We start from the raw sequence: 21,885 nt of genomic DNA, 5'->3' as shown, positions 1-21,885 counted from the left end.
TAAGCGCATTGAGCATTTAATCAAAATGGAAAAGACGCTATATAAATCATATGTATTATTATTATTATTAAGAGGTATGAATAATAGGACTCTTGACTTCCAGAATGAATGCATCTGTAATGTCATCAATTCACCCTTTTTAATTGGGGAGGAATAATAATTATGAGGAGGGAAATTTTATCCGAGGCAAAAGGGGTTGAAACCAAGTATTTTTCCTAGTTTAATTATTAGTTTACATATTTGATGTAGAACGAGGGAAAAGATTTTTAAGATTTTGAGGCAAGTGGCAACTCTTCTACTAATAATAACAACAAACAAATAAACAACAACCACAACGATTATAATAAAAATGATAATAATAATGATAATAAAAATAATAATAATAATAATGATGATGATAATAATAATAGAGCCTAAAAATAATTGTAATGATGATGATCATAATAATGATGATGACGATGTTATTTACCCATACAGGGTAGTCCACTTCAGTTATGAAACTGCTCTAAACAATTATCTATAATTTTATTTCTCATCCATTTTAACTCCATTTTTAACTGCACATATAATTTGTATATTCATTGTTTATCATAGTAATTTTGATTATTTTTTATAGAATTGGTCTTGTGTAAACACGTACGATTCAGTCTGTGACTGCCAATTATGTTTTGTTTTATTTTTTGCAATAAACCTGAATTGAACAACACTTAATCAAATTAAGTGCTTAAAGAGAAGCTAGACATGCAGAAGGTTTTTGGTATGATTCAGACGGTGATCGAACCCACGACCTATGATGAGGCGGGTGCTCTATCATCAGGCTGAGCATTCAAGCGCGGTTGATGTTTTGTTATAATGGTGGCATGACGGAAGGGGGGTGGTGGCGACAAGCCGAGAATGTAAACTGGTCACAAAGATTGTATGCAGAATATCTCAGATATTCCCTGACAAAAATCTATATACCACTTTACAGCATATTCTGCAAAACGCAGATACTAATTTTAATTTCCCCCCCCCCCACATGGAATGGAGATTATGAAACACAAAATTGAATGATTTTCAGACGAAATCATAATTCCTCAGCACGTTGTCAATGAACAAATGAATGATTAAATAAATCTATGCATAGATGATGAAATAGATTCCAAACCTGTTTTGCTCTTTCGATGTTTGGAACTGAATAACGGTGTGCTACTTGGAAACATGGTGAAGTAATTCCGATAAGCCGATAAGGTGGATTTGAACCCTCCGAGTGTAGTTACAGGAATACGTGGTGAGGTGTCTCCGATCATCATGGTTGGGACCTGGTCCTGGCTTACACAGTCCTGGACTTCGTTCCAGTCCACTCACTTCCAAAGCCCATGCGTATACACTTCACTTCAGTACACATAAGTATCCACTTTGTATAAACGGGCAGGTTCACAGAACTTGTGCGAGTGAAGAACAAAAATCTTTTTAAAAATCTATTTTCATTGCCTTTCGTCTTTGTTACTATTTGTCAAGCTTCGGAATCCCATGACTAATTGAGTCGAAGTATTGTTTTCATATTAGCATAATACGTTTGCTCCTTATCATCCTTCTCCTAAGATCCGCATATCGGTGTAGAATAGGATACGAAAAAGCGCGGGAGAGTAAGTTTCACTTTCCGGGAGGATAATCGTGTCGTCTGCGAAGCCGCCTACGCGTAGTATACGTAGTGATCGTTTTAATCTCACCGATATGAACACAGATGATTGGAAAAAGAGACAGTGCGCTTTCTGCCGTAGACAGCTAACTGACTGGATGAATGAGTCGTTGTTCGAATTTCAAGGGATAGTTCAATCCAAGGCATCAATGTTTATTGCAACGCCTACAGATTGTTTCGCTTTCAGGTTAAAAACGGGTGCTCTAACGAAACTCCAAGATTACTTAAACCAAAACATCAGGTACACGGGCTGAATTCGATTAAGCGTAGATTGCGTATCAAAATCCGCATAATGGATTCGGCGATTCGATGGGGACTTTTCCAATCCGAGTAAGTTATCCCGTGATGGTTTTAGGTTTTAATCTCGCACCTATCAAGATCGGTCTTCCCTTTCGAGGAGGAGGAGGAGGAGCTCGAGGTTGAAGCTGGTTCAAAAGATGGCCGCAAGTCATGGGCGAGGGGCTTGAGAAGGGAGGAGGAATGAGAATCGGGCTTTCAACAACTTGTTATCTGCTGGAATGCCGGGTTGCAAAGAGATTGAAGGAACATCTTTAAATTCATCATGACACTACCTGCCCCCTTGCTGACAGAATTACACTAGGATGTTATTAACTCAGAGAGCTTAAGGCAGTGCATAGACGGATAGAAAGGTGTATCATGATTACACGCGCGTTACTTGTACCCTGCACCATTACAAACTGAACACTTTTGATGACAAATCTATAATACTCTATCTTTCTCCATTTTTAAGAGATTTTGTCAGAGGGGTATATAATTCTCATTTCTTGGGGGAAAAATTACAAGAATATTGTCATCTTTTAATAGAAGTTATATTTGTTTCGACAAGTATCTAGTCATTTGCAATAGACATTTTCATTAAGTGCCCCTCACACAAGGTACACTGTAAAAAATAAAGTGCTAATTTAGCACTTACAGTGCTTGTATAGTGACTGCACTACAAGTGCTGATTTTCTAGTTTAAATTTAAACTAGAAAATCAGCACTCGTAGTGTAGTCACTATACATGCACTGAAAGTGCTAAATTAGCACTTCAGTTTTTACTATGTCATAATATTTTTAACGATTAAGAAAGTTTCTGCAAAGAAACCCTTGGAAGTCACACACCTCATAATTTTGTGACAATGAACATTTCTTTGATTTGCAAAATGATTAAATTACCACGACAACCAAAGTAATGTATTTTTCTAGAAAACTTAGTCATATATACGTCCATGATAAACCCAAAATATATACTTTATCAGTTAATATAAACAGGGCATTTTATGCAACCGTTGTTTACCTTAAACTCACATCTTTATGATTAATCGCGGGTTTATGGAGACGCATTGTAATTTTCTCTTCCGCCAATCGTGTGAAAATAGCTAAATTATTAATAAAGCGAGAGAAATGAAACCGCCTTAATTATTCTCTCTTGTAAAAATTGACTGATATAAATATTGCCGTTGGCAGTTTATCTGTCTTCATGGGCATGATGGGTGGAATTCTATATCATCCTGTTTCGAGATAAATACATTCCGCGATTTCTGCGATCAGAATTAGAATCGAAGATTATTTATCATTGGCATCTTCTGTAAATCTATAAATAAATTAAATGAAATTGACAAGATTTTTAACATGCTCCAGTGAGACACAATCTAACAACATGCCCTTTCCAACATCCCAGGCAAGGAAACATCCCATTAAACTTTAAAATAATTTCTCCTTTTTTTACTTTTCTTCTTTACCCCCCCCCCTCCCACCACCAATAAAAAGAAGGAAAAGGGGTATAAGATTTTATATCATTTTGTGAATATTATATCAAAATCTGTCACAAAACTAGATTTTCATTTCAAAGAGGTCAACAACTTTACTGGCTCGCTTCGCTCTCTGGAACCCTTTAGAAATTATCACAAACGCCAAATGCCCCTTATTTTTTATTTCATTTTTTTTTGCTTATTCCGCTAATGCATGCCACAGTTTTCAATGATCTTGTATACATCATTATTAAAGTTCATTGGGTCGATACATTCTCATAATCAACGTAAACGATTGTTTCCTCTCTGTCTGGTTGAGATGAGGCATTACACGTCATCTTATGTGTTTCATTTTCGTTGCAGACAGCTCGAAGCAATTGCAGAAACCAATATCCATATACGGCACTTTCTTCAACGCTTGTCAAAGCTTTCGGAAAGACAAACTTATATATAATTTTCTTTGTACTACTTTATCAGGCTCATCTAAATTAATGTGAAGGCATTTGGAAGGTATGCTCTTTAATCGTCTTGTGCACTAAGAATAGAACGAAAAACATGATCAAAGCTTCATTCTGAATATGATAGAGCAAATTAAATACACAAAATTTACATTTCTGATATACTTCTGAAATCCGTATAAGCCAATTTATCCGTACTTATATCTACGTCTACTCATAGACAGTGATAGTGAATGATCAGAGAATATAAATTTTAATAGCTACAAAGGCATGGTTGCAATATCTTCCATCATTTTCATCTGATTGTAACATCTAAATTGATAGAAATGCATGGTAATTTAATTGGGCGCCATTTTGTGTCCCTGGTTAAGTAGTTTGCCCCCCATCCAACCCTCCATGTTGATACATTTTTTCGTTCCTGCGTACTCCCCCCTCCCCTCCCCCCGTATCCGTCTAATATAGGCTTTTTGATATTTGTTAATAGGGCATGTTGTATTTCTTCTGTATCACTTGTATAACGTTTTTATTTTGAGAAAAAATGAATCTTGTATTGATGAGAATAAAGTGAATTTGAAGGTTAGAATTTCTTTTATCTGTTCAATCAACGTTGCACCATCAATTCGCATATTCAGTTGGTAATAAAGAACGTATAATATAATTATCAACAGTACTGAAATTCGAATCAGTGGCATGACAACTCATTCCAAATGCTGACATCAAGACCATGAATATTATCATTCAATCCGATGTCGTGTCTAAAGAGTTAACATGGTTAACTTGACAGTAATGCACACTCTTGAATAACACATGGTTTTAGAATTCGATCACCCAACAACACTTCAACCATGCATGTAAACGATCATGGTCAAGACGAATTCACATGAGACAGGGGGATCACTCCCATGATTTTTTTATCGATGAAGAAAAAATGGGAAGGAGTAAGAAAGCATGTCCCTGGGAAGTGGGGGTGCAGGGGTGCTGAAGATTTATTATTATTATTATTATTATTATTTATTTGGCGTCACCTGTGCCTGGGAGGCGAAAAGCGAACTGAATCACTATGACCCGCAGGTCTCTCCTCCCGATATAACTGATTGGGGGGAATGCAGGTGGACCACTACACCGGGGTTTCCCCCTACCTCTTATACGAATAGTGCAATTGGTTCTTAATGTGCAAAGGTGGTGACTCTCCTCTACATGGGGCCTCCATTTAACGTCCTATCCGAGGGACAGAGTGTTTTCCATTGTAACATAGCCTGCATCTATGAAACATGGGAGAGACGTTTACACACAACGCACTGGCTTTGACAGTCAGCCGCCCGGGGTGGACTCGAACCCACGATCTTTGGTTCGACGGCAGACGCGTTACCGACTGAGCCAACACCACTGCTTGGGATGTCGCGTTTAGACCAGAGGAAGCGCCCCTTGGAAATCAGATAAAGGTTTGCTAAAAGGTGGAAATTAAACAAAAATCACCTTCATTTTTTTTTATTTGCTAGTCATTTTCCTGACCCGAATTGACCACACTTTGTAGCCATAACTTTTTTTCTTTAATTTGTCAAAGCTTTTTTTCCAACTAGCACCCCCTATTAGAATCATTCCCAGGACCATGTAGGAAAGAAATGGTATTGGAAACCATTTGAATTGATAGTGGAGCTCTCTCTCCATGTGTTTGCGTGAGGAAAAAAAGAGGTGATTTTGTGACCCTGGTAATCTATGGAGCGTTACATCAACTAATTTGTCAAACAAGTTGTCAGATCTGACAACTTTCCTTGAATTTGATTGGCTGAGAAGCACTGTTTCTATGGTAACAATCGTATAAAACGTCTGACAAGTCCTTTTCTTAAAATGCTGTCGTCACCAGCCTCAAAATAGCCTAACACCATCTCTGCATGAACTTGGTGATTTTGGGTTAATGAAGTGACACGTGATCTGGATGCTTCTTTCATTACTTTCCATTTATTTTATTTTCTTCATGAGCAAAGCCGTAATACCTGAATGTCACACCCTGTAGTAGCAGAGGCCTAATTTATGCAAATAAAGGGAAAGGAAATTAAATAGAAGAAACATATATGTAAGTTTATAGGCGTATACATGTTATTTGTTGAAATCTTCCTCAAGTGACCTTCCCCACGCTCTACGTCACTATGGCGTCACAGTCATCAGGTCATAGTCACACCTATATATTTCCTTATCTTTATTGTATGTAATGATCCCCCTCTCTCTCTTCCACTCTCTATCCCTTTCTCGGCTATTATTCTTTCATTTTCACGCCAACCCCCTTCATTTCTCCTCTTTCTCTCTGTTTAATAATTATTCTTCTTTCTTTAGTATTTTTCCTTTTCTTTTATTTTCTTTTTTCTTCCTGCATTTCTTTCTTTCATTCTGTCTGTCTTTCTTTCTTCCTTCCTTTCTTTCTTTCTTTCGTTCTTTCTTTCTTTCTTTCTTTCTTTCTTTTTTCTTTCATTCTTCTCCCTTCCTTCCTACCTTCCTTCGTTTCTTTCTTTCTTTCATTCATTCATTTCTTTTTTTTCTTTCTTTATTTATTTCTTTCTTTCTATCTTTCTTCTACTTTATTTTGTTTTCTTTTATCCTTTTCCCCCACATTTTCATATATCTTCTTTCTTCCCTTATTCCTTAGGTTTATGTATTTTATCAATTTCTCCCTTCAAAATGTCACTTGGAGAGGGGGGGGGCTGAGAACCTGGAAACAATTCTTGAATATGATTGCTGAGGATTTTATTCAGAAAAAAAATGACAAAGCAAAAGAAAAAAATGTTATTGCTCCCAAATGAGGAAATTTTAGAGCAATAACCCTTTGTTGAATGTGAACGTGAATTCGCAGGGATGCTGCCTATGGGGGTTCAGCAGGCACCGCTTCCCAGGACCTTGGGGGCTTATAAGGTTGACAAATCTGTTAAATCTTACATCTCGTGACCTGATAATTATACGCTTTCATAGAATCACTTTGATGAGAGCAATTACAATCCCAGGGATTAACCCTTTTTATACACCGAAAATAAATATTTGTTAAAGGGAGATGTACTGTCTATTTAAGCCAAATACTGTGTATGTTTTGGGGGCCGGCATCTCCACTACTCTTCGAGGTTTGACAACAAATATACTTTGCCTCTTCAAAAAAAAAAGTAGGATATCACTGGCGGGACTCGAACCCGCAACCTTTGAATTAGAAGTCCAATGCGCTAATCCATTGCGCCACAGTGACATCTATATTTTACAGCTCCACAATATCGCTCTTTGAACCTGACGTTATCACTCTCCAACCAAATTCCAGACCCCATGCCAACGCCTTGGTTATCTTGTTTAGGGGGCGGCATGACCGTGGGGGCAAAGGGGCAACTTCCCTTATTTTATTTTCCAAGTAGTATAGGAAAGGGGGGAAATAAGAAAGAGGGGAAGAAAAAAAAAGGAACAAAAAGAAAGATCTGGTTCATGTAAATATTACCCCTGTTACATAACCATAGGAGAATGTTTGAAGTTGAACAGTGTGTCTGATTAATGATGAGCAGGAAATATGATTGTTTCCAATTTTCAGAGAAAAATTCCATTTTTTCTTATTCTGACCATTTCATTCGAATTATGATGTCGCGAAATCAACACTTCAAAGACGTAAATAACTTTTCACTAACTCAGATCACTATAATAAGGAATTTCAAGCATTCCAATTTTCTGTAATTGATAATGCGAAATACGATTGCCTCCTCATGTACGGGATCACGGTGCGTGACTTTAAGTGCCATATTTTTAAAGATTTTAGTGCAAATATTTTGTAGAAACGATTGATAGGGGCCGGAAAAGGCAGAAAAGTAGAGATGAACGTGCATGGAAAGAAACAAATTAATTTCTAGTAAGATAAGTATATGGACATAAATGATAATTAATGGAGAAAAAAATATAAACATTTAAGGGAGCTCCGTAATGAAATAAAATATCAAATCATCATCATAATCACTGGCGCACAGATAGGGAGCTTGGGAGCCATGGACTCCCCAAATTTTCACGACTATAAAAAAGAAAAAGAAAGAGAAAAGTGAAAATTGTGATACTACCTTCTAAATATTATGTCAAAAGCTGGCCATCTGTGCGCCAGTATATAATTATGATGATGATTATTATTAATATTTTATTTCATTATAGAGCTCCCTATTTTAGAATAGATTCTTGTATTAAAAGTCTCTTTTTGGCTCGCTCGTTTCGCTATTCACCAATTTTATCCCATATGTCCCTCAAAATCTTTGCTTCAATACGCTACTGGTAATAGTGATAATTAGGAAGGAGAAAAGACCAAGTAAAAAAGATGGATGGGAAGGGATAAGTAAGGTGATATCAAGAATCTGCAAGTTTACTTTACAGGTTCATGGTCATATACTATTCACAATACCAAAATTTCATCGAACTAAGGATTCATTTATAAAGGCAATTACAGAGTTTTTAAAATCATCTTTCTTTTATTCATGCAGAAAATGAGAATTCCCCAAATCTGGAGCTGTAAATGAAAAAAAAAACGTATTCTGTGAGAGAAGTATATACGAGTTCTTGTGAGAGTTTACAAATTGATTTATTCTCCTGTGGATAAGAGGCGGCTTTCTGTTAACTCCGTCGCTGGGTTATCAAGATGATACATGGGCCTACTTATAAGTATCGCAAGATTTATTGGTTTATTGGAAGCACCAACTTGCTGTCATCTGACGAAGAGGGCATTTTTGCAAGGGAAATTCAATTCGATTTCAAATGGATGAGTAAAACCCCTTCCACAATATTGGTGGTGCGACTCTTGCAGCCGTTGCGATTCTGTGCAACATATTTGTGACCAAGTAATCGCAAAAGATTGTACGAGGAATTCTGAAAGCCCCTTTACCATGTTTTAATAAAATCGTGATCCCAAACCATGAACACCCTTTAAATGAAAGTGTGCAATCATTATTTCGTCACGTTTAGTGCATGGAGGAAATGTCATTACCATACCCCTGAGTCAGATAGGTATAGACTCATGAATATTGTCTGGGATTGATTTGATATCATGATGAAGTATTTAAACTAAAAATGGCATGGATGAGGAAACACTGAGAGATGTAATGAGCCAAAATTGTTGAGGGGTCCAGATAATATGGCGTATGGGGCAAAATTTCTTAAAAGCTGTGAGCAAGCGAAGTGAGCCAACAAAAAATATGTCATTTTTAATACAATTTTTTTTGGGGGATGGACTTTGCCATTTGATGATCAGAGAAGAATATCATATTAAACTTTATTTTATCTTTCTCGTGAAATGTTTGGGTGGTCCAATCAGTACCACAATGATTAAGACTGTTGTTGGTACTAAATCTATATCTTGAGTTTGAGATTAATAAAGAAATGTCGCATATTCGGATTTGAGTTTCCTATACAGTGCGTATAAAAAAAACGGGACAGTTTTTGAAAAGTCTATAAATATTTGTTTTAAATTACGATATCTATATTTTTATGTTAATAGATGCTCTGAAATCTTATCTATTATTTTGCTTTTTATTTAAACTTCTTTTATCTTTGAATTTTCCTTCATAAGTAAGAAAAGAAGTCTTTTTGTCAACTCAAGCAAGACTATTTGCATTATTAATTGAGAAAACTTTTAATTATTCAAATCCTTTTATTATGTGAAACAAATAATGTTATGGTACCTTTAAAGACATGGATCCATTTTCAAGGGTGTCTCGATTCCTTGACCAAGTTTAATGATTTATGCTTGACTGGACAAACAGGAAGGGATTCATGTCTTTCAATAGCTATGGTGTATTAAGTCAATTTTGAAGGAGCTAGATATGGCAGATCGGGTAAAATGTATTAAAAAGTTGTGAAGTGAGTGAATTAGCGAGCACGCATATATTCCTACTTTTCTATATACAATATCAAATTTTGTGATAGGTTTTGACAGAAAATTATATCATATTTTGCTTTCTATCTTTCCTATTGTTTCCTTTCCACTTTTTTCTTGGTCGTGTTTTTTTAAATTCAGGGGGAGCATCCCCGAGTCCCCGCCCATCTGAATGGCACTGTTCAAAAGGCAACCATAACCTTTGTAGCACACAATGAAAGGATTTTGGGGAAAATACACGCTCTCCCATACTTCTCTTGATAGGCTGTTTTATTTAATTATGTTTAATGTGAAGAGAAAAATATTTAATTTCACCTATGCTATAAGAGGTCAATTATTGATTTGTATAATGTATATCGAATATGTTTAAGGGCCCAACATGAAAATTGTTAACTATAATTTTTCTGTATTTCGTATTTATGATTTATTTATATATTTATATGTTTGATTTGTAACTGAGTGTCTCACTTTGATTGTTCATATAAGTGTTTGTTTGTAAAATTGAGAATATTCCTATATGTGCAGATTTTGATCAATAAATTTTGAAACTTGAATTTTTTTTTCTACAGGAAATTTGCAAAATGTCCTTTGTAAACAAAGGAAAACACCAAGAAATCAATGAATTCATGGATATACCCGGGGATATACATTCATATCTAGAAATTTTTTGAACAAACGTGCATTTTATATGTTGACTTTGCTGGTTTCCATAGTTACGACTGATCGGATCAATCGCAAAGTGGTGTAAGACGGGCCCCTGGGGCCCCTGGTAAGACGGCCCCATTAAAACAGCTCCGCCGATATTTCAAATTGGAGTCTTGTTCTCAGACTAACGTGATCAGCTGTTCGTGTATACGGGATGCGGTGGTTGACTTGAAGTCGATGCCTTTTTTTAAGGAGCAGAAAATAAAAGAAGCAGTGATATAAACCTTTTAGGACACTTAATTAGTACAATTACAGCACCAATATGAAGTATGTCGGCACAAGATCAGACGAATTCGGTAAATTCTCTTTTGAAGAAGCGATATTCTCACCCGGTTATTTACCAGACGGAGGGCTTCTCATTCCAGAAGTTATCCCGGAGCTGTCGGCGAGCTCTCTGCGAGAATGGTCATCGCTCTCGTATGCTCAGCTGTGTAAAAAGATTTTCCCGCTGTTTGTTGGCGAAGACGAGGTTCCAAATTCTGATTTGAATGGTGAGATAATTTGAAATTGTCACTGTAGTAACACACTGTAGCTGTAAGAGCCATTCCTTGTGCAAGCTTGGGTATATTTTTCATGTCATGATTTTACTATTTTTACTGCTCTTGACTTTGGCTTTGCTCCAAATATCATTCATTTTTTGTGTCATTCATACTACTACTAGTTCATAGAGTAAATTAGTTTCATACCATTGCCATACCATGGCATGTAACAAGTGAAAAACAAATATTTAAAAGCTAAATTAGACTATAAAACGATAAGGTCTTATTGATATTCTTAGTTATATATGATAGACGGGGTCATTCTAGCCAGGAAGCTTCTAGAGAGTAAAAATCATTTACTAAATTTACTAACGTAAAGTTACTCTCAACGAAGCCAGGAATCCTCATCCATTCATGTGCGTGTAGGCCGCCAAAACCTGAAACTTTCGCCCCCGAGATTTCTACTTTCCTTCTAAAAGATCTAGCCCTAAATCATGTACATGGGATGCAACTTCATTTCTGACATTTATGCGCCATTGATTTTATTTTTAAACAAGAATTCATAAAAAAAATGAGAAAAATATGACAATTAAGACGGAAGAAACTTGCCTGATGTTTACGCCGCAATCTTGTTTCCTATTGTTCTTCGCCAACGTTACCTGACTCACTTCACCAAATCACATTACCATATGCATAGCCCCTCCCCGAACCCACCTCCCTACCCAGAGAGGAGGGGTGGCAGCACCCACGGAAATGGGGGAAGGCTATTTATGAATTATTTCAAAGTGTGAAAACAGTTGGGATGAGTTGGGTGAAGTTCGCAACCACTTAAAGTGTGCAATTAATTTAGTCCCCTAAAACCCAGGATTACCCATGCCTATCTATTTTTAAATTTGCTATTCGCAACACCTTTATTTCAAATTCCAGGATCTGGCACTGAATGTCATCCAAAGTCAAGTTAACATTTTCCTCTCTTTTTTATGATCCAGATATCATCGATCAAGCAGTTGCCAGATTGAAGCATCCAGAGGTGTTAACGGTGGCAAGGTTGTCCAATGGCTTGAACGTTGCGGAGCTGTTCCACACGAAGACCCTGGCATTTAAAGATCTTTCTATGGTGACCACAGGCCAATTCATGAAGTACTTTTTAGCAAAAAGGAAGAAGAATATTATCCTTGTTGTTGGTGGGTATTGTTAATAGAGAAATATTATTGTAGTCAAGGAAGGTCTTTTTAGAACTGTTTCAAAAATGTATTTTAAAATTGATATAAGATGTGTTTAGATTTAATGATGTCACTCACAATGGTTATCAGTAAGAATTATTTCTAGATTTGACTTGATAAAGTAGAATTGAATTGTATTGACTTAGAAGTGATCTTGAGCCAAGTAAACTGCTAGATAAAGACTTCAATACTTTCAACTCAATACCGGCCCTGATCTTTGACATCCCGACAGGCACATCTGGTGACACAGGAAGCGCAGCTATCGAAGCGGTCAGAGATCATGATTACATCGATTTCATTGTACTGGTACCTCGCTGTTCTCGGCTCCAGAAACTCTCCATGTTTACAGCCATCGATAGGAACATCCACATCTTTCATAGTGAGTTCTTTTGTTCAAAGGCCCATATTCTGAAGTTGGGTTTAACTTAGACCATGGCCTAACTCTGTGCTAAAATTATGGAAAGCCAAAAATGTCAAAATTTTCCTGACATGGGATGTTTCTTATGCTTACTGTGCTCTTTCTTAGCTTGTGAATAGTGATGAAAGCTATCTTTATTTATCCTTCTGAAACAGATGCGAATGATTTGAGAGAAAAATGAGCTTATATTGAAATTATACTGTTAGAGATTTATGCCACCATTGGCTATCCGTAGTTTAACCACAACTTTAAACCAGAGTTTATTTTAAACCTGACTTCAGAATACGGGCCATAGAGTATGCATTGATTGATCTCTTGTTAGATCGGTAATGAATAAGTTTGGTAGTTGGTCAAATGTTTAGTTAGTTGATTTGTTTTTTGTTTGAATCGCTAGTTATATGGTTTATTGGTTGGTTGAGGTTGAATGGTTGGGAGGCTGTTGGGGCAAATAGTGGTTGGTTAGTTGAGTGGTTAATTGGTTGTTCAATGGGTTGGTTTAATTGGTTAGTTGTTTGGATGCGGTAGATGTATTACAGGTAAATACACAGCAAATTAGAAATATATTGCCTATCCATTCAGGGAAAGCTATTTTACAATGTATTCTTATTGTAATATATTCATTTTCAATAAATTAAAAATAGTAACATATTTGTACAAGCACAAAGAGAAGATCAGTAAAAAGTTGGAGGGATTGCCCTAATCAGCATTTATAACATAACACTTGTTTATAGAGGGGTCCTACATGTAATATTGAAATACGTGAAAACATATAAGGCAGGAAAGGAAAACTTCCATTATACAATGAAGTAATTAATGGTGTAGTAGATAATTCAGTCATTTCATTGAACAATCAATTTATTCATTGACTGGATGATTGGTTGACCGTTCTCTCAACTTCTCTGCATATTCTTTTTCAATATTGATGTTGGTTGATAAGTTGGCTGAACGGTTAGTTGGTGGTTTAACTAGATTGCCTTGATCATGAATAAGTTTTTAATGAAACATTTAGCTCTAAAGGTCTTTGTTAGTACCATAATTCAAAAAAATAAATTCTTCATCACATCGTTTTGCATTTCCTTGACTCTATCAGACCCTGATATGTCTTCGGATGATAGCGATGTCGTGATCAAACCCGTCATGACCGATACTGCCTTCAAAGATCGTCATCGACTCGGTACCCTCAACTCCATCAACTGGGGTAGAGTGATGGGCCAGATTGTTCAATATTTTTTCACCTACCTCTCCATGTGTCCGTCCTGTGACAAGGTCGTCGAGATGATCATTCCAACAGGGGCTTGTGGCAACATGACTGGTGAGTTGTTTTAGGCCATCTATTCATGAAATTATTTTTGGAATCAATAAAATAGGCGGCGGAAGCGGGGGGGACGTGTCCCCTAAATTTAGGTTGATGACCTTTTTTTTTTTTTTTTGCTTGTCAAAAATTTTTGGGGTGCTTGTCCTATTTTTTACATGTGTCCATCCCAAAATTTCAGGTGGACACCCCCTAAATTTATTGGCTTCCGCCGCCAATGATCAATAAAGTCTGATAATGAAATAGTTGCAAATATTTCTATGACTAATTGTGAAAGGGACTTAAAAGTCTAGCACCACCTATACATGTACATATGCTCAGTTAATAGTATGAGAGGAAAATATATGTATTAACTTTTAATACAGATGGATAGATAGTCAGGGATGTAGTCGGGGATAGGGGGGCAGAAGTGTGCCCCCCTTTTGAAAGTAAAGACTTTTTTTGCTTGTCAAATTTTTTCTCAGGGAAAATGTGCCCCATCCCCTTTTGGAAAATCCTGGATCTGCCCCTGCTACAGTGTATGTGATTTTGGTTTTAATGAAGTGAATAAAGATGATGATATGGTCGATTGAGAAGGATTGTCTGTATCATGATTGAAATCTTTAATAACTTTAGAGCATTTCCCTATGTAACTGTTCCCAGGGCATTAAAAAAAATAAGAGAGTATCGTTCGGGAAAAAGATAATTTCTTGGTTAATTGTGATATGGAGTGTTGTGGCCCAGTGGATTAGTCTCTGGACTTTGAAACAGAGGGTCGTGGGTTCAAATCCCAGCCATGGCGTAGCTTCATTCTGCAAGAAATTAATCCACATTGTCCTGCACTCAACCCAGTTTAGTTGAATTGGTCCCTGGCAGGAATTTATTCCTTGAAATGCGGAGCACTGGAAAGCTGCTTGAGCTGCAGCCTGGGTAATAATATCCAAGTTCTTTGGAAGCGCATAGAGACGTAATTCATCGTGTGTTATGCGCTATACAAGAATTATTAATTTCATTGCAGGTGCATGCATAGCCAAGAAAATGGGTTTACCTATTAAGATAGTATGTGCTGTCAACAGTAATGATATAGTCCACAGGACATTTGCAAACAACGATTACTCCATGAATTCAGTGACGGCTACCTTGTCCCCAGCTATGGACATTCAGGTAAGTTTGTAAAATTCAACCAAAAAGAAAGAATTTCTTTTAAAACTTGTTTCTGTGTTGCTGAGAGTTTCAACAGATCTTTTTATGCAGATATCATGCTCGATTGAACCTCAAAATTTATACCCTGATTTTTCCTTAAATCTTCAAATCTCTCCCTTAAATTCTTCTACTTTGAATCATCAGGGGAGAGTTTCATCAACATATTTTCTGACAAGCTGTCAGATCTGACATCTTTCCTTTATTCTGATTGGCTGAGAGGCACTATTGTCGGATAACACGTGACTTGTCAGATAAAATGTCCGACAAGTCCTTTCATGAAACGCTCCCCTGATAGTCATATGTTCATCAATTCAGACAAGTTATTTATTATAAGATCTGAGTCTGCCTTTTCGATCTGAATAGTGAAATGAAAGTCAGTTTCTACCAACTTATTGCTGGTTATGAGCTGTGTGGTCTTGTTCGAACTGGTTGAACCTAATCACACAGTTAAGTTTTTTTTTTTATCAATTTGAATATTTGTTAAGTGATAAATTCTTGATGGGACTGTAGTATTATAACACTGCCTTCTCGGTGTAATGTATTTATTCAAGATTTCAGACTCTGGCTAATTCATCATGTTATGTAATGAGTCCAAAGGGTACATTGTAGGGCATGATTAGTTTTTTCTGTATTGAAAGGTCATGAATGTTAATAATTTCAATATATAAACGATTCTTAAATTACTTCTCGACAGTATGGCATAATTAGTAATGGCTGTTTCCCGTAGTATGATGTATACCCATTGAGGTATAATATCAAATGTATTATCTATGTCTAGACTACCTTGCCCCATATGTGAGTCCTGTAATTAATTTTCTACGTTGCATGTGACAAGGTTAAAAGTTTCTTAGTCAAACTTGCATCTCATTGAGGTTTTTCTTTTATTGTGAATTAGAATAAAAAGACTGACAGAATTGCTTTCAATGAACAGTTGTGCAATACATGCTCTGGTCAATTGTGTATGTGCAACACAGGGGCTTCGGAAGCGGGGGGGGGGGGTAGCCCCACTTTTTCCAAAAACCGTTAACAAAAACGTAAAAATGACCATATGATTGTGATTTTTTGCATGGTCAGCCCCCCCCCTTTGAAAACAATTCCACTGCCCGTGCAACAATGTTTTTTTTTTCATTTAAGCATATACTTTGTTTGCAGGAAATAATCTGACTGAAATTTATTGATTATTTGTTTTTCTGAACAATTGTAAGTGGCTGAGAAGAGGGTTGGGTAGAAGATGTTGGATGCACTAAATCCCCAACTAAATCTAAAGTAGAAGGAGGATTTAATAATGATTAAAGGTAATCTCAAGTACTAGCTTCAAACAATGATTTCATCAGAAAGTCTGTGAAATCAATAAGTGGTTTCAGACTGCCTCAAAGTTCGTCAGTTCGAGGTATTTTCTGATCGGGAAATTTACCCGATCAGAAAATACCAGGTAATTTGGGCAACGTGAAAGCAAATTATGCGTAATATCCCAAAAAGAAAATACCCACTAAATAGTAGGTACTTGGCAAAATTATGAGAACTTTATGTTTAGGTATTTAAGTGAAAGCAATTTACGGGAACTTTTAGCCCAGCGTGTAGTTGGGCGTGGGCACCGTTGGTAGCTGCTGAGCTAGTGGTTTGAATCTTGCGCCTTGCCTGCTTATCAGACCATACTACGCATGCTCCTAACTTCAGGAATTTGTCCCGAAGGATATGTTTCGGGGCAGTGTGAATGCAGGAATAATTAATAGGTATTTTTTAGCCTAAAAAAGTTTTCGTAATTTAACGGGGATTCTTATGATCAAGGCGATTTGAAACCACCTAATGTCAATTTTCACCACATCATCAAAGATCTGTTGATCTTATATACGTTGACAAGCAAGCACCCTGAAGATTACCAACACTGATAAGCACATATGGGACTGTTGAAGAAAATCTTGTTATTTAGCAGGAATGCCATGCTTATTTTGCTTATTTCTCGATTGGCAATTACTTTATTTCTGCCAGAATCATATGTCATGCATTTCCTTAACCCCTTCGGTGGCTATTTCATTGGAATCGGTTCAAACTTATCTTAAAATCATCAACACAACTAGCATTTCAATTTTACCGCTATTCTTATATTTTTCAGATACCATACAATGTTGAGAGAGTAATGTGGTTGTTTTCCGGTGGAGACCGTGCTCACATTAAAGACGTCATGGCTCAATTTGAGAAGGATGGTAAAGCAACCATGGATTCCAAATTATGGCAAAAGGTTCGTAACTATTTATTTTGTTTTGTTTTTGTTACGATCAATCATGATTGCTCGTATTTTCTAAATTTCATCATTTATCACATACGACAGACCATGGCATTGGTGATTCCCATGGTTTGTTATCCCCACCAAGACCATCATGCGTGGGTCTCGGCAACTGGTGCCATCAGCCAGGGCAGGACTCTTACTATTGCATATTCGCCTGCTTCAACATTAAAGGAAACCAAAACCCAAGAAGAGAAGTAATCTTATTGGAAAGAGTAAAATGAGAGGAACTATTAAAAAAAAAGTTTCATCAGAATCGGTTATGAAATAAGCAAGTTATGGGAGTTTGAAAACTCTTGTTGTACTTACAATGGGCATCCTCAAATTGGCAAACGTGCTTCAAAATGGCTGATTTTGTGGAAAACTCTCCATTTGTTTTGTACACAAATTTTCAGATTTTCCTCATTATCTTTCAAATTGCATCTTGCCTCCTTCTGAGCACAACATACGTCATGGGAAAATATAATCCACACCATATATGTCAAGGTCAGGAGGAGATAATGTGAAATATGTAAAATAAATGGGAAAATCTGAAAATATGTGTACAAAACAAATTGAGAGTTGTCCACAAAATCAGCCATTTTGAAGCACGTTTGCCAATTTGAGGATCCACATAATAAGTACAAGACTTTTTAATCATCCATAACTTGCTTATAAATTTCATAACCGATTTTTATGAAACTTTTTTTAAATTGTTCCTCTCATTTTACTCTTTCCAAGAAGATTGCTTTCTTTCTTGGGTTTTGGTTTCCTTTAATTTGAATGATAAAAGCCCGCACCACTCTCCCCCCCATTGTTGTGAAACTGAGTCACTGTTGCTGCTTCCTTTCATGTGTTGTGTACATTGTAACAAATCATGTCTTGCCAATTTTGAGGTGATCCCCGTGCAGAATGCGAAACTGATTCTTTCATTGCAAATCCCTCAATGTTTCAGGGGGTAAGGAAGGGTGCAACTACCATCTTTGATTTTTTGAGTAGTAGAAAAAAGACATGGGGAAAAAACAGAAAGAAAGCTATTCCCGGAAAATTGCCAGGGTTCGTGCAACAGAGTAAGGGAGAATCTGACACTAATGACCAACCATCATGAACACACGTAGTCAAATTTGAATTGTCACTTACTTTGTTAAGGGCAGGCAATATTATCATGACAAATCTCTTCAGAATAACATTTTCAATTTTAGTCCCCCTAGCAAAAAATAGTAGGGGGACATAATATCAAATGTCCCCCTACTAATTTTGGTCTGTTGTGATGGAGAAAAATGCATCACTTCACAATTGAAATAAAACATGTATTTTGGACTAAAATGACCTTACATTTTTGGTGAAAATCTTTTTTTTTTTTGCTTTTCAAATTTTTGGGTTAAATTACCTTACCCTTCTGGGTGATAACCTTCTTTTTTTTCAGGCCCTGGGCCCACCTACCTTTGGGACAGATTTCCGCCCATGTAGTACAGCTGCAGTACCTTACTATCTTAATGCTGCATTCAATTTCATTTTAATTCATTTTAATTTCATCTTTGATCAGATACAAGAGACTGTAAGCACCTTTTCAGTGAGTGACCAGACAGTGAAAGACACGATTAGAAGATGCTGGAAAGAAGAAGGCTATGCTCTATGCCCTCACACGGCTGTAGCTGTTGCTTACTACTACCATAAGTGAGTTAAGCAAAACAACTTATATCAGTCATAATAATATTCTGAACATGCGATTGGTCTGAACCCGGGGGGGGGAGGGCAGTCAAATGGCTGTGTACTGGCGTGACCAAAAAAACGTGTTTAAAGGGGTGTTTTTTCATTTTTAAAGCGGGCCGCGTGTGCACTCGTTAAGGGTATGAAAAACACCAAATTTTAAGATAATGGGTGATTTTGAAAGACTGGTCAATGGTCAATGGCAGGGGTCAAACGTATTTAGGGTATTTTCTTCCAAAGCTTTATTTTAAAGACTAGCCAAATGTGTTTTTCCCCCAAGCTATTTCCTTGGGGTCAGACAACTTGCTTAGGAGCCAAAATGTGTAAATAAAGCCAGTGAAAAACTTGTTTAGAGGGTTATTTTGTACATAAAGAAAAACTTTGTTGAGGGGGTGTTTGTAAATGATTTGATCACGCATATGTACAGCAATTAGACTTACGACCCCCCCCCCCCCCCAAGCTGGGAATAGTACCCTGAGCAGTAAATGGTTTAAAAACTACTTATGGCTTGATGGGCGGGGCTGAATCAATCGCATGGTGTTTTTAACAGTATGCTCACACACAATTATCAATTACCTTTATCAAATTTTATTATTAATTTTGCACTCGAAGACAGAGATTCCTTATTTGTATTTACTCAATTACATTTCCTTTCTGTTGTATTTGATGTTAATACTGATGACGTATATAAACCAAATACATATGGCCACAATGAGGCAACCATTTTCCTTCGGGGCTGCACCCCTCGGGCAAATAGTCGAATTCCAGCATCACTTGACTTAACCATAAATGTTAAAATAATGGGAGCTCCACGTATTCAGGGAGGAATAAAATTTTGTTTCACATGATAATGAGAAGAAAATTAGAATTTTTCATATTTCATATAATAAAATACCCAAAAAAATAATGAGTGGGTGACGTTATCAGTTTGCCAATTTGCATACCGACCAGGATGTGAATATGACTGTTTTATGAATTTATGCGAAACTTTAAAAAGTCATAACTTTCTGATTTTACATCTGATTTTGATGAAATTTTCAGTGTTTTGCTTGTTCGAGTTTTCTCTTTTTATTCAAATTATCTTTTTGTTGGGGTGGACTTGTCCTTTAAGAAAAAGAAAATGAACAGAACATGAAATCTTTATAAAAGGAACATGTTTCAATGTAACAAATCTTATCCTCAGCCTGAAAGATATAAACAGAGTCATTGGTATTTATTCATTTATTTACTTATTTACTTTGAATATCATGAAAATTTAAATAATGTAGTTACATAAGATTATTCATCTGTAATTTTTCCTTTCCTCCAGACTTGCTAACCCAGACCCGAGCTCTCCATCCATCAGCGTCTGCCTCGCAACAGGCTCACCCGCCAAGTTCCCAGAGGCATTGGATGCGGCCGGTCTACCAGCCGTCGCTTCGGAGGAGGTTGACAGGTGGCTGTCACTTCCGGCTCGCTTCTCTAAGATGCCTCAAGATGGGAGTGAGGAGAAGGTTTTACGAGACAGGATTGAGGGAATCACAGCGGCCAGGGAGGCTGGCTTGAAGGGTGATCTGTACGAGAGTGGACATCTCATTCTCTAAGGGGGTGTTGCAAGTAAATATTTGCAATCAATTGCAAATATTCTGTTGTAATTTTACAGATCAATTTTAGCTGCAGCAAATCAGATTGCATTTGTTGTTTCAAGGAACAGATTTGCAATCACTCGTAAATTTGCAATCAGTTGCAATATATGATTGATACAAGATTGATATATGATTGATTTGGGGTCCAAATGTAGAATTGCAATTGATCGCAAGTTTCTTGCAATGCCCCATAGGTCTTCTGTTCCCTGGACATACCCAAGGGGTCTTTCATTGAGTTATATTAACCCGCTACTTGCTGGAAGCGGGTGATCCCTATTCAGAACCTACAAGAATTACAGAATTCAGTAATAACTTGGATCAGGTGAAGAACTGGTAAGTGAAGAATGAAGAAGTCAAAAATTGCGAAAATAACTATTATAGAAATGCAGTTTTAATTCTCAAAAGACTTAATTGCTTGTCATAGGTTCAAGTCATAACCTTCGTTCCCTCAGTGATGTGAGCTTTGATATTGATTCTACTATGATTGTACCATCTAAATCTGTTAGAAACCTTGGTGCTTACTTTGATTGTAATATGAGTATGTTGGGACAAGTTAATCAGTTATGTAAATCAGTCAGATTCCATCTAAAAAACATATCGCAGATTAGGGAGTATATAACTGAAGACACCTGTCAGAGTGCTGTTAGTTGTCATATTTTGTCCAGTTTAGATAGCCTTTTAACATCTGTTTCACATGTATATTTGAAGCAGCTCCAAAGCTTACAAAACTGGGCAGCCTGCATTATCTTTAAAGTAGATAGACGTCATGAATCTAGTCCTTTACTTAAATCTCTCCATCGGCTCCCCGTAAAGAAGAGAACCATCTTTAAGTTACTACTGTTTGTCTTCAAAGCCTTTAATAACCAGATGCTAAAATATATCGAAGACAAACTTGCTTCCCATAGACCATCTCGCACTATAAATCTCCATTCATCCTAAGACCCATTTCTGCTTGCTATTCCAAAGACCCGTACAGACTGATACCCCTTTCATAAACCCAATTACTATGAATTAGGCGGCTAATAGCAGCATAATTTGGTCATAAAATTGGAGGAGGACAAGAGTTATTCGCATTACTCTGATGCTGCTATTATCCGCATAATAGCAGCATCGGGACAAGATTTTGAGTTTATGAACGCATTTCCAAATAATGCGGATAATCGCCATGGTGCGGTCACAAGGTCACCCTTTTCCAACACAAACGCAT

The 21,885-nt window shown here is 36.8% G+C and overlaps 1 protein-coding gene and 1 non-coding gene across 2 annotated transcripts; one reads left to right on the top strand and one right to left on the bottom strand.

The window, feature by feature from the left end:
- Window positions 1-7,044: 7,044 nt before the first annotated feature.
- Window positions 7,045-7,118, bottom strand: TRNAR-UCU. The gene has a single exon. It is a non-coding gene; the product is annotated as a tRNA-Arg (tRNA).
- Window positions 7,119-10,597: 3,479 nt separating this feature from the next.
- On the top strand, window positions 10,598-21,653 carry LOC121425457 (threonine synthase-like 2). Its single transcript, XM_041621517.1, has 8 exons — window positions 10,598-10,957; window positions 11,935-12,129; window positions 12,401-12,547; window positions 13,677-13,898; window positions 14,896-15,041; window positions 17,194-17,319; window positions 18,890-19,020; window positions 20,363-21,653. The coding sequence occupies exons 1-8, from the start codon at window positions 10,729-10,731 to the stop codon at window positions 20,634-20,636; spliced, it is 1,470 nt and encodes a 489-aa protein (XP_041477451.1). The 5' UTR covers window positions 10,598-10,728; the 3' UTR covers window positions 20,637-21,653.
- Window positions 21,654-21,885: the final 232 nt, after the last annotated feature.

This window comes from Lytechinus variegatus, chromosome 12, assembly GCF_018143015.1.
Source record: "Lytechinus variegatus isolate NC3 chromosome 12, Lvar_3.0, whole genome shotgun sequence".
Classification (NCBI taxonomy): Eukaryota; Metazoa; Echinodermata; class Echinoidea; order Temnopleuroida; family Toxopneustidae; genus Lytechinus; species Lytechinus variegatus.
The sequence above is the reverse complement of the archived record's forward strand: the minus strand, read 5'-3'. Positions and strand labels throughout refer to the sequence as shown.

What these genes read in the sequence shown, in the direction of transcription:
- LOC121425457 (XM_041621517.1), top strand. Translation starts at nt 10,729, where the DNA reads ATGAAGTATGTCGGCACAAGATCAGACGAATTCGGTAAATTCTCTTTT. An exon ending in TCCAAATTCTGATTTGAATG is followed by an intron (nt 10,958 to 11,934) that starts GTGAGATAATTT and finishes TTTATGATCCAG; the next exon opens with ATATCATCGATCAAGCAGTT. An exon ending in GAACATCCACATCTTTCATA is followed by an intron (nt 12,548 to 13,676) that starts GTGAGTTCTTTT and finishes TGACTCTATCAG; the next exon opens with ACCCTGATATGTCTTCGGAT.